Consider the following 13430-nt stretch of genomic DNA (forward strand, 5'->3'; position numbering starts at 1 on the left):
GTACTTAAAAAACTGCATCTTACGTCGGTTGTCGTTTGATTTGTCATTGTATCATGTCTGTCTGTGTAATTACTAATGTTCAACAACTATAATAACAGTCACAGTTCAGTTGTAGGTTTTAGTGTACTGCACTGCCCTCTACTGGACACGGACGGAGCATGCATTATTTTAACCTGATTCCCTTCACTTTTCAGGAGTAGCCCGCTTTGTACCCGTTTTGTACAAATCGCCACAACTACTCAACGCAGCGTCCGATTGCGGTTAAACTGTAGCCTGGCTAATAAGCCATGAGACTATATCACACAACACTGTCGCGGCTGGTCTGGCTTATTAGCCAGGCTAAATCAACGGGAGTGTCATTACTCTCTCCTTCTACTACTCTGGGTTACGTAAACCTACTAGCCAATCACAGCGGCCGGTGACGGCGCAACCGGCTGTCCTGAGTCCTGTGTCCTCCTTCCGGGTTGGTAAATAGTAAATGTGTGTCCAATCGACCGTTAAATACACATTTTATGGATATTTATGCTACTGTGTAATCACTCTTCTTGTGGGAATTATTGAAGTTATTTTGTCTCGACACAAATATCACTCGCTGGGTGCAAGGTTTGTACACTCACGTACCCCAGACCTATGGCTGCATGGCTTTATTATTAGCAAACATGTTATGTATGTTTTCCATTGCTTCATTTTGTTGTGCTTGTTTTCCACAGATACAACGGAAACTACAATGGAAAATGCACGAACAGACACATTTTTGATAACCGGGGGAAGCGGGTATTTTGGTTATCGGTAAGAAATATTTAAACATTTCTCTTTCTCTTCGTAACGATAACAACAGCACCGAACACATTTGATTCGGACTCTACAGTCTCGACTGCTTGCTCCACTTAAAAAATAAATAAGCTCTGTCAATTCCACAAGGGGGCATTATAACACAGTTAATGAACTTGCCTTCACACTTTGGAGCTAATGCTAGGACTAGGAGGGGTTTTACGTCTATAATAATAATAATAACAGGCTAATATAAAGCACAATTTATACAGTGCTTTTCTTGGTACTCAAAGTCACTTCAGTTTAGTAGAATATAAAAGTCAATAATCTGTACATTGAAACTAACCCAGGTCAACAATGAATGAATTAGGTGGGGAATGCATGTCTGAAAATGTGTGTTTTAAGGGAGGCAACGGTGGGCCTGGGGGCAGGTTTGATGTTGATGTGAGCTGAGAGAGAGTTTTATAGCTAGCAACTGAGAAAGCCCTGTCACCCAGGTCCGTTTCTTAGTCTTAGTGATGTCCAGGAGTTTGGCATAAAGCCATTTTGCTCTGGGGGCCCACAGCCAGTCGTTAGTGTTATTTGTGGGGTCATTGACATGGAAATGTTGAGAAACCCTGATCTTAATGCACGAGTTGTGTGTATGGCAGTTGTCTTCCAGTACGTACATTAAAGCTTTGTTTCCTCTTCCTGTAGCCTGGCCTGTTCACTATGTACAAAAGGTGCCAAAATCATTCTGTTTGATGTGACACCTCCAAACAATGAAGAAATGCCAGAGGGCATTGCGTTCCTGCAGGGCGACATATGTGAATACGCGCAAGTCGAGAAGGCTGTCACAGGTGTGGACTGTGTGTTCCACCTCGCCTCCTACGGCATGTCCGGCAGAGAGCAGCTCGACCGCCGTCTGATCGAGGCGGTGAACGTCCAGGGCACGGAGAACGTGCTGAAGGCCTGCGTGGAGAAGGCCGTGTCCAGGCTGGTCTACACCAGCACCTTCAACGTTGTCTTCGGGGGCCAAGTCATCGAGAACGGAAACGAGAGCCTGCCGTACCTGCCTCTCCACCTCCACCCCGACCACTACAGCAGGACCAAGTCGGTGGCCGAGATGGCGGTGATGAAAGCCAATGGTTCCCCCCTGAAGGAGTCTGATAGCGCTGCCCATGCGGTACTGAGGACTTGTGCCCTGCGTCCCGCGGGGATATATGGACCCGGGGAACAGAGACATCTTCCCAGGATCGTCGGCTACATAGAGAAGGGGATCTTCAGATTTGTTTATGGGAACCCGAGCAGCCTGGTGGAGTTTGTGCATGTGGATAACCTGGTGTCGGCCCACAAGCTAGCTGCCCTGGCCCTGACCGCGGAGCACGAGCACCGCTCCGCTGGTCAGGCCTACTTCATTTCCGACGGCAGGCCCGTCAACAACTTTGAGTTCTTCCGGCCTCTGGTTGAGGGCCTTGGCTATGATTTCCCCAAAGTACGCCTGCCTCTGTCGCTCATTTACTTCTTCGCCTTCCTCACGGAGCTGCTTCACTACCTCGTCGGGCCCTTCTATAACTTCCAACCCCTGCTCACTCGCACAGAAGTGTACAAGACTGGCGTGACGCATTACTTCAGCATGGCGAAGGCCAGGGCAGAGCTAGGCTACGAGCCACGGGAGTACAGCCTAGACGAGGTGGTGCAGTGGTTCCGAAGCAGAGGGCATGGGAAGAAACACCAGAGCTCGTCATTCACACGTCTGCTGTTGGACGCTCTGATCATTGCAGGCTTCACCGCTGCCGTTCTCTCCTACCTCCCTGTGGTTGGCAGCTGGTGATGGTGCTGCAAGCCAGTAATGCTAATTCTACTACAGTCTGTTGCATCAAAATCAATACACGTGAAGGCTTATTTTTTTAACTGTGGTGCCTACAAGCGGGGCTGTCACTATTATGAAAGTTGACGATTGGTATAATTGTCGCTCAAATAATTGCCATTAATAATTGAATGGTGTTTCTGTTGTTGAACACTGGAACATTATGAATAAAAATAAAAAATACATTTGTTTGTCTTTTAGGCTTCGTAAACAAAAGGTGCACATTTATTCGTCATAAATTATGACAAATAACTGATCGTTTTGTGCTTGTAGATCTGCTATTTCAACTATTTTTGAAAATATGTGAACATTTTTCGACATGGAAATGACGGACGATTATGCCAACAATAATTGCGATCAACCGATTATGTGATAATTGTGACAGACCTAGATGACAACACTGTAAGCCAGTAATGCAAAATTTACAGTCTGTTGCAAGTCAAGAGTTGCTTATTTTTTGTGGCGTCTACAAGTATAATGAATGAATAAGTAAAGAGATACATTTTCACCCTTAATTCTAGATGTTCAATTAAGAGTTAATTTACAAATATATTAGAAATTATGTATTCAGGCAGTAGAATATATGCGTAATTGTAATGTGAAATTATTTTTAGAAGCAAATGTTGGACACAGTACATTTTGGAGTGTGTTAGATGGAATACATACTTTGTGCCTTGTAAAAAAGCAGCCAGATGTAAGCCAACTCGATGAATGGTTATGGTGTGCGTGTGAAAAATAGTAAGTACACAGTAAAAAACCTCAGTGTTAAATTATTAATTTGTAACTCAGGGTGTGCAAACCCTTCTAGGCTAATTTGTTCACACGTGTATACGAGTTAAATAAACAGTGATGATTTTACTGTGTATACCAGCATTTTTGCATTTACCATTTTAAGGACAGCATGTTACTGTCATAATTAGCTATAGCTATATCAACTACAACCTCTTTCTCTGAATCATTTGGGTATGAAACTTGTGTGTTTTGTGAGTGGGAGTCATGTGGGAGACATGTATATATGATCTAATTTCTTATTTAGACTTGTTTATTGTAAGCAGACTACAGTACAAGCTAATTTCTGAAATTAATAAGCAACATTCTGAATAAAATTATATGAATTGTATATGTGTTTTGTTCCATTAGGCTATTTTCATTTGATTTGCTCTTACCAAACTGGAATGTTGTTATACTGTTTTTCATCCAATTAAGAACATTAATTTGCCAGTAGTTCTAGTACCTCACAATGGTACTCAGTAAAATATGGAAATATCTTGGTCATTGTAAAAAATAAAAACTGTTTATGTAATTGTAATGATGACAAACTTGGAAGGCTAGAGGACGGTCAAGCCATCTAGCAAATGTAAGGGATCTATAACAAAGACTTCATCCACCTTGACTTTAATGGCCTGTGTGTATCATCACATTTATAAGAATGGCATAATGCACGTTAAGTGCATTATGCAGTAAATAAGTTGGGACAAGGTGAACAGTCCTTTGTGCCAGTTTAGGCTGCCTGAGATGAATGCACAAGTACCTCTGAACTATCCCTTTATTGCTGCATTGAAATGTGTGATCTATTGAATTCCGTGACTCTAGAGGTCGCTGTTGCTCAACGCTGGCTGTTATTAGTTACTACCGGTACTTCTACTTCTATGAGGGGTTTCTTTTTAAATACACGATTACAACAATATATTAATTTATATAATATATTGTACTTAATGATTTAGCATGATGATGATGACAAACATGTTTTAGTTGTGTCTGCACTGCAGTAGCTAGGATTAATGCTAGATACATAGAGGTTAGTCAGTGCTGGTAAATTAAATAGGCCTACATTTCATGATAAAAGGCAGTAAATACAATTTTCAAACTCCAATGTGTCCAGACTCAGGAAGACTGTAAACTAAACTGTAAACTGACTGTGTAGCCCAAATATGTGCAGCAACCTGCATTACTTATTAACCTGTCCTATGCCAGTATAAGAGACTCCTTCACCTCCCTGGTCCCAGTGGTCCATATTGGACACTCACACTCACTGGCATTCCTTCCTTCACTATGAACAAACAAAATACTAACGGTGTGATTGTCATTGTCTTCTACTCTTATCTGTTGTCGAATCTGGTCCTCAGATGACAATGAAGTGACAATTTAAGGACTACCTAAAAAGGCCAAATTGTCAAATAAACGGGTGGAGGTCCCAGTTCAAATATGATTGTTTTGGGGAGTCTAATATATAGCCTAGTCGTATTATCTTGTCTGTGCATCAAATACCCGAAACTACTTATTTTGTTTCGGATACAAAAAACAAATAGTCTGGAGTGAGAGGGGTCGCAGTCCTCAACAGGTCACTAACTTCGGTGTAACACCAGGCTCCCCCTTGCTGAGTTGGTCTCAGTCATTGTTTCTATCCAACATTAAAACCACATTCCAGAGAGGCGCAGAGCGTCCCGGTCTACATCCTCACATTCCTCCAACACGAACCAGTTCCCTGCGCCCGGCGCTCTAGATCACCCTTTTCCGGACGCGTGGTGCGTGCAAACTTTTGTGCAATCGCCATTTGCGACTATCAAAATTAATTACTACGACTTTTGATTGCTTTATTTAAGAAACCCAAAAGGAAATCTTGGAGGTAAAAAAACTAACACGAGTTGAAATTCCTCCGCGCAGCGCGCCATTGACTGTAAAAGACCTTTCAACTTAACAAAAACTGAAGTTGACAAACGGATCCCGAAACTGTGAGAAGCGAGGATTGTAATTTTTTTTAATTTATTTTTTGGTGGGGGCGGGGGGGTTGTTTGTTTTTTTATGTTTTGGTTTTGGAGAAGATCCGAGGACGATGCAGCGCACGGTGGTTTCCGCCGAGTACATTGTGGGTTTGGCTGCTGTTGTAGAAGGCAGCGTTTTGTTATGATTTCCATGTGAAACCCACCGTGGTCTGGTCTCTGGTGTCTCAGAAACATGGAGCAGTACGAGGAGGATCTGGGACTCCGGGCCAGTAAGATGATGGAGGACCTTTCCCTGTACGAAGCTTACAAAGACGGGATGATGTACAAGAACGCGCGGCGGGGAGGAGACCTGGTTATCAGCCCCGATTTGGATTTCTCCGCTCCGGAGCACAAAAGTAAGCCGATGAACGGCACCTCCGTGCTGCAGCACAGCACGGTGGAGAACAACTACTCGTGCGCGAATAAAGTGTACACCGCGGCCACGGCTCGTCCCGTGAACGTCCCCGTGGATTTCTGCGCTCCTCAGAGAGACATTTATAACAACAACAACAATAACGACGGCGAGAGCTGTTGCACCACGACGTCCGAGGTGGCTCTGCCGTGCTACGGCGGCGCTCCCGGACCCGACCGGCACCGGCGCTACTCCCTGGAGGTGCAGGCACACCGCTACAGCACCGGCTGCGCGCTGGACACCGTGTCTCTCTCGAACAAGCCGGTGGCTCTGCCCGGCAACAGGTGCAACAGCGTCTGCATCACGACCAACCACGACGGCAGGTACCACGCCACCAGTCCCCGGTCCAGCCTGGCCTCCTCGCTCTCCTCGCACGAACAGAGCAGCAAGCACGCCAGTCCGAGGTCCAGCATCAGCGCCGGTCTGGGGGTCCCACCCGGCCCCGGGCAGGACCGCTACACGAGCCCCCGCTCCAGCCTGGTGCACTGCGAGGGAAGCAGCAGCGCCATGAGTCCCCGCTCCAGCTATGCAAGCACGGCCAGCGACACGAGCAAGCACTCCAGCCCCAGGACCAGCCTCAACAGCTACGACTGCTACAGCAAGCCCAGCAGCAACCGCACCAGCGGCATCAGCATGGGATACGACCAGCGGCACACGAGCCCCAGGTCGAGCACCGCGAGCCAGTACTCTTTCACCACCAGCCCGCGGTCCAGCTACTCCGACTCGCGATACGTGCCCGCGGGCAACCACGATCTGGACGGGGCCGTTCTGCACGGCATGCCGGCGGCGAGTCCTCGGTCGAGCATCTGCAGCCAAGACGGCAGCGCGAGGGGTCCCGGGACGACGGCGAACTGCGTCGTGAGCCCCCGGTCCAGCATCTCCAGCCACAGTTCCAGGAGTTCCCGCAGCTCCAGAGGGTCTATGAGCACGTACCCCGATCTCCAGCTGCCCTCGCCGAGGTCTTCGATGCTGGGAAGTAGTTTACACGAAGACACGCTACTCCAGGATTTCGGAGACTCCAACGGGATTCACTGTCGCGTTCAGCTCCAAGCGGAGTCCCAGCAGCAACAAGCCCCGGCCGGAATGACCGCGGAGGTGACCTCGGGTTGTCCCTCTTCCTTCGGTTATGGCATGTCTTCGAAAGCAACTGCCCCCGGCCAGAGGTTTAAGCTGCCCTACCAGGTCACCCCGTGCCGGGAAAGTGGCCCTAGTCAGGCGGAGAGACGGCTGGAGGCACTTACACTGGAGCTGGAGAAGGAGCTGGAGATGCACATGAAGAAAGAATACTTTGGTGAGTATTTTAAAGAATGAGCAATTTGTGTGTTTTGACAAACAGCTTGGTGCGTAATCGGCGCAATTACGCGCAAATGCGATTTGCTATAGGGCCTACATTATTAGATATTTTGCCTATATGTAACCACTAATACAAAGTCGTTAAAATCATATGAGGGTGAGAAAATTAAAAGATGTTTATTATATTCATTCCTATTAATGAGGAAATAACTTGAGCTTGAACTTGTCCTATGACCCTTTGGAGGATCAGCACCTCGGGGTTAAGCCCATGGGGGCTGGGGTAGCTCCGTTTGGAACCTCAATATAGCTCCTATAGGTTCCGTCCCGTGATATCCCCTGCACAGGTCGAAATGGGGTCGACCGTCGAGCCGTCCACAAACAGTGATTAAAACCTTTTCACAGTAGTTTCCAAAAAAGGTATCAGAACCAAGATACAGTTGTTGATAAACTTAACGCCGGCGCGTAACAGACGTAGATATTGAGGTTCCAATTGGAGCTTGGGCTGGGGTTGATGTCATGTCAGCCTCATTCACACAAATCACACACACAAGTGCAGATTAGAAGCGCAATAATTTACACGTAAAGGTGCTTTGATTTTAAAAGTTGGCTTCTTAGCTCTAGTCTGATAGTAATCATGCATTGCTATTGAGGGCTTCTTCAGTAAAATATGTCTTGTTTGCTGAAGACCTGGAGAGACAGGGAGACCCCTGTTACTGAGCAAACACTATATTCATGAGTTTCAAATGTAGTCCTACACCTGCCATGTTGGGGACCAACACAGGTGTTTCAATTTGCCTGATTGGTGTGATAGAAATGTAGTTTTGTGCAGACCCATCATTGCAGTTACAAGAGGATAAGAGCATGACAGGGAAGAGGAGAGTGGGGGGGAGGAGACTCAAAGTGCAATAGTGCATGATATATAATCTGCATAATTACATTAAGAGTAATTTATGTGTGAAGAGAGACCATTATAACACAGTTAAATCCATCTGTGCAGTGTGTCAATAGGCTTAGCTCTTCTTCGGGCAGTCTGAATGTCTGATTGCTGCTAGATAAAAACGTCTGTTGGAGAAGAACCCCCTAAGTACAGTGTTGGGTATTTATACTTCCTTTCTAGATACAGTTTCCCTAACCTTATAGCAGACATGAAGGGTGCAAAGCTCAGGTAAACACACCCAGATAATGAAAGTCACCGAGTTGTATCTCCAGTATATTAATAAGAGAAAAAATCACACCCGTGTGGAGGGGCGCTCTTATAATACCAATAATAGTGGTCCCTTATTGGCCAAGGGTCTCCACCGACATACTGACAGCCGATTTGGTAAGGCACATATGACGTAAATTCTTCATTCATTGTCAATGGTATTTAATGTTTGTGTTCAGACAGAATCTACACTATAGCTTATAGAAGGGGCTAGCGCCCCTCAAAAATCACACCTGTGTGAAGTGAGGGGCGCTTTTACCATCGTACATCATCCATTCATTGTCAATGGGATAGGACAAAAATAGCCTACATATGACGTAAATTCTCCATTCATTGTCAATGGGAATTTGTTTAGGACAAAAACTGATGATAAATGATCAAAGTTGTCACTAGTCTGAAAATACAGAGACAAGAACTTACTAATTATAATTCAAAAGCAGTAATACATTTTTCCTTCTGTCCTTTTCTTTTTCTTTGTGCATAAGAAGTAGCATCTCCATAGCAACTATTCGTGATGTGTACTTTTATGACTGTGAAACATTATATGCTTTTTGTCGATTATATCCCGTGCTTTGAAATAGTTAAAGTGACACCGGCTTCTTAACCACCACAACAACGCGTTACCATGTTATTACTCTTGCTATCTTCCTGCAGTTTGACCATGTTATTACTCTTAATCAGTATTCCTGCTATCTTCCTGCAGTTTGTGCCAAAAGGGTTTCATTCAAGAAAAAACAGCCATAGCTTTGTTAGTTTAGCAAGGTCTGTTAGCAACCTGCATATCGTTTCTGTCGGCCAGAAACCTTGTATCTCCATATTTTTGTAAATTAGTGCCCTACTTTGTCATACTACAGTCAAGTGTCACACAAAAGAAGCAGAATAGCCGATCTGCAAGCTCACAACGCGTCGCAATAGCAGTGAGCTTGTACATCTGCTACTTTTTCTATTTTTACGTTTTTAAAGTGGAAGTGTGTGTGTGGGTTTTATAAATAATACTGAACCAATGAAAATTATTATCATTATCATTATCATCATTATTATTTTTCATTGATTGATACATTGATTGAATACTTTATTGACAGTACAGAGGTACAGTTATACAATAATGCTAAAAGGATAACACAAAAAGCCCTGAGGGCTCGTTTCCATTGTGGTCCTGTGTATTCAATTCATCAAGACACATAAAGACATTCAATACTATGCAAGAGATCAATACTAGGAGCAGTAAAAGTATTTTTTACAGAAAAACAGGGGGGGAACTAGTTGCAAATTGCAGTTGCTCTTTTATGGCAGTGTTGATGGAGGGTAGGGCTATTTTGTGACTCCCTAAAAAGTAACAGTTTTGCTGCTTTTGCACATACGTGGTTTCCGCCTGACAGCGGACGGTACAATTCTACATTATCAGCAACAGGTCCTTCTGTGGCCAGTCAGATAACGGTGCCTTTTGCAGGGCAATACTAATTTCTGTCTTGGCAGAGCTAACGTTTACACAGCACTGAATGGAACCTTCTGTTCTGCCGGAGCAGATACCCTTCAGTGATTCAGCAGCCAGCAGCGGTCTTAGTGCTGTTGAAAGGGAGCGTTGCAGTCAACCTCTGGAAGACCTGGTCGATCTACAAGCTCACAACGTGTCACATTTGTGACAAGGTTGTGAGCTTGTGTATCTGCTTTTTACAGGCTCGCCACACCGGTGTGCAGCCAAGTATAAATCAGGCGTTAGAGAGGGACTGGTACTAACAATGCAAGGGTTAGACATCCCATTGCTTCTTGTATATTCTTATTTTTGGCAGGCTGGAAGACTTGTCTAAGGTCCAATTGCTAATTGCAGGTGCTCTTTATGGAGGTTTTGAAGGAGAGTCGGAAGTCTCACTTTTTGATGGCTGTCGATAGACATTTTGGTGGCATAATAGTGGAATGAATTCATCCCCATGTTTGTGCGGAATCTGGGGGGAATGTGATCAGTGGAGCTCGCTCTGTAATTGTGCCCATGGCCGTGAGTCACTTTCTTAAAGTATTCAGGTACAATACACAACAGATCAATTTAGTAGTCATGGAGCGTGTTGTCATAACCTAGACATTATAGATAACCCTGGTCAAAATGGTGCAATACAGGGGTTACCCGATAGCTGACTGGTTAAGGTGCATGATGCCACATGGGCTCTCTTAACATCTGACAAGCAATTCCCAGGTTCAATATTCTTGGCTGGCCGTACCATTTGCTGCATGATGTCACTCCTCTGCACGCTCTCTCTCTCTCTCTCTCTCTCTCTCTCTCTCTCTCTCTCTCTCTCTCTCTCTCTCTCTCTCTCTCTCTCTCTCTAAATAAATAAATAAAATAACAATACACAATGCAATGCAAAATTATGTCTGCTATATGCAGTATGTCTTGGGTGTTAGTATTGGAAATGCTAGTTTCCATGGCAATATATTTTAAAGTTTAGAGAGCAACCCGGTATGTCTATTAAATCAAGCACACTGTGGCTGTTCACATTGAGCACTGAAGTTCACAGAGTTCCATTTATGCCAGGCAGGTGCATAGTGGAAAAATGTGAGCAAAGCAGTAGGCCTACCCCCAAAATACACTTGTCTACAGATCACAGTGAGACTAACTGTCAGTGGCATTTTGAATAAAACTATCCATCAAATGCCATCTAGTTCACCTTCAAAAGTGTATAGTGAAATTTCCACCATTGGACATTAGCTGATTAGACTAATGTCACTGACTGGTCAGAGAACAGTGGTGTGTTTTGTATGCATTGCACTTGCACAGACTGAGGCTGAGGCGGCTGTTCATCTGTACCAGAGGAGCAGGTGAGAATGAGGGGAGGGAAAGAGAGAGGGGGCGGGAGGACGGAGGGAAGAAGAAAGAATGCAGACAGAAGCCAGTGTTGCCATGTCTGTTTATTATAAGTAGAGTCCAGAGGGAAGCACGCACATCTATAAAAATAATCTTCAGGTGCTGAACAAAAACATACGTACAGGATTAAAGAAAGGAAGTCCGCACACTGTTCTACAGCTCCCAGGTATAATTTATTAGAACAACGTTTCGACGTACAAGAGGAAGAGCTCTCGTAGGTCGAAACGTTGTTCTAATAAATTATATCTGGGACGGGAGTGTGTGGACTTCCTTTCTTTAATCCTGTTTATTATAAGTGACTTTGGGCTTGCTTTTATGTAAAGTTGCTTGTAAATATGGATAGTTGCGGGTTATGGTTGTTTTGGGCTTGTTAAGTATAGTTGCTTCAGTATAAAGGCGCTAGACGCAGAGGTGCCCACACTTTTTGACTTGAGAGCTACTTTCAAAATGACAAGCTCAACTAGATCTACCCACCAAAGAAATCCAATTGCTGAAAATAGTTAAACAATGTCCTTGAGTGGGCTTTGGAATAGTGGCGATGGCGTTACATATAAGACTAACGCACTTGGAATGGGAAAAAAGAGTGAACATTTTGATTTTTGAATTGGTAGGGTTTTCTTGCATGTATAACAGGCCCTTTACATTTAAATAATATATTTTTAGGGGCATGTCATGTGGTCTACCTGCACAGGCTTTATGAGATCTACTGCAGGGGTTCTCAACGTTTTTGGCTGGGGACCCCCTAAAAGGCTTTGGCCATGTCTCGCGATTTTGTTCGCAGCTTCTCCTCTCTGTCAGTCAGTGTTGCCATGTCCACTTAAAGTGACTGTGGGCTTGTGTTCCTGTAAAGAAGTTGCTTGTAAATATTGGTGGTGGGTTGCGTGTTTTTGGGCTTGTTTCAAATGCGTAGTTGCTTATTTGGGCTTGTTTTCATAGACCTGACTGCTTGTTTCTCTCACAAAATCTGGCAACACTGCTGCCAGTGTGCCCACACTGGTTGCCCCGCGCTCTGCCCGCTCTGCCTGCCCGGCCCCTGTGTGGCCTCCTGTTTGTTGTGGTGGGCGAACGAGCTGTGAATCAACAGCTGGCCCGACACAGACTGCCATTGAAGCCAGTTCAGTAAGAGCTGCCCCACCCCCTTTATACCCCGCCCAAGTCCCCTGCCAATCCCTTCATTAACCAGCCGGTGGGGTGTCGGGGAGCACCAGACACTTGGCACACGGCCTTGGCTGGCGGGCCAGACATTGGTTTGTGTGTGTGTGTGTTTGTCTGTGTGAGTGAGGGGTGGGGGACTTGGGCTGTTCACCTGCCCAGAATTATAATCATTAGTAGTCATGCACGGACGCACGCACGCACGCACGCACGCACGCACGCACGCACGCACGCACGCACGCACGCACGCACGCACACACACACACACACACACACACACACACACACACACACACGTCACATGCACGCACACACGCACGCACGCACGCACACGCACACACACAGATTTTGAGTTGTGTTGTGTTGGTTTCTATACTGCCTCCCCCTGGTCAGCCGGGGCGCCTGATGGAGGGGAAACGTCCCCCTGTCAGCTAATTAGAAGCGGCCTGCTCACTCCTCATGCATTGAAGGAAGCATGAGCTCCTGGCTGAGGGAGAGTAATGCCCAGGATTACAGTTTAGGCATTGGCACCGGCCCGGGTGAAAAAATGGGTTACAGAAATTGTGGGATTAAAAGTTTAGAAAAAGCTAAATATAAAACAAGGTGTCTCTCAGGTGGTATTCAGACAGGGATTGTGAGTGATATGTTTTTGTTCAAATAAGTTCTAAATAGCTCTATATTTCAGTAATCAATAATCATCTGTATAGAGTAGGGAGGCACGATATTGCAAGACGTTTCCAGTAGGGTTGACCTTACACCTGTGTACTGTAGTGCAGTGGTTCCCAAACCTTTTCATGTCAAGGACCCCCAAATTGACACTAATTATCCTGCGGACCCCCATTTGAAAATACATGCCAGGGACCCCCACAAGAGAAGATTTTTACGTCTCTAGCAGTGATTCTCAACCTGTTTAATTTCAAGGACCCCCAGTTTGACATACCTTAGTCTACGGACACCCCATTTAATGGCATTTCTATCTCTGGAACCCCCAATTTAGATTGTAAAATCAATGTTAATTTAACTCTGAGAGTGTTATTACAGGCCCATAAGGGTCCATTTGGTTCCAAACTATCATTTAGCTGGGGACCCCCTGGAACTCCCTCAAGGACCCCTAGTGTACATGCAATTCT

At 45.2% G+C, this 13430-nt stretch overlaps 2 protein-coding genes across 4 annotated transcripts in view; both read left to right on the forward strand.

The window, feature by feature from the left end:
- The first annotated feature begins 335 nt into the window (after positions 1-335).
- Positions 336-3478, forward strand: sdr42e1 (short chain dehydrogenase/reductase family 42E, member 1). 3 transcript variants are annotated; one of them, XM_079497128.1, is made up of 3 exons: positions 336-463; positions 711-789; positions 1468-3478. In XM_079497128.1, the coding sequence occupies exons 2-3, from the start codon at positions 728-730 to the stop codon at positions 2582-2584; spliced, it is 1179 nt and encodes a 392-aa protein (XP_079353254.1). In that variant the 5' UTR covers positions 336-463; positions 711-727; the 3' UTR covers positions 2585-3478. The 3 variants fall into 3 exon arrangements, with proteins under 3 accessions (XP_079353254.1, XP_079353253.1, XP_079353255.1); XM_079497127.1 differs by having other exon boundaries at positions 396-603; XM_079497129.1 differs by having other exon boundaries at positions 445-480.
- Positions 3479-5523: 2045 nt separating this feature from the next.
- wtip (WT1 interacting protein) overlaps positions 5524-13430 on the forward strand; it is a 43885-nt gene continuing 35978 nt past the window's right edge. The window contains exon 1 of the mRNA XM_079497084.1: positions 5524-7085. Coding sequence (XP_079353210.1) covers positions 5576-7085 — 1510 coding nt within the window. The 5' untranslated portion in view covers positions 5524-5575. The remainder of the gene's footprint in view (positions 7086-13430) is intronic.

This window comes from Electrona antarctica (assembly GCF_951216825.1).
Source record: "Electrona antarctica genome assembly, chromosome: 3".
Taxonomy (NCBI): domain Eukaryota; kingdom Metazoa; phylum Chordata; class Actinopteri; order Myctophiformes; family Myctophidae; genus Electrona; species Electrona antarctica.

Coding starts and splice junctions, on each gene's coding strand:
- sdr42e1 (XM_079497128.1), top strand. CDS start 728: ATGGAAAATGCACGAACAGACACATTTTTGATAACCGGGGGAAGCGGG. Junction 790..1,467: donor AGCGGGTATTTTGGTTATCG/GTAAGAAATATT, acceptor CTCTTCCTGTAG/CCTGGCCTGTTCACTATGTA.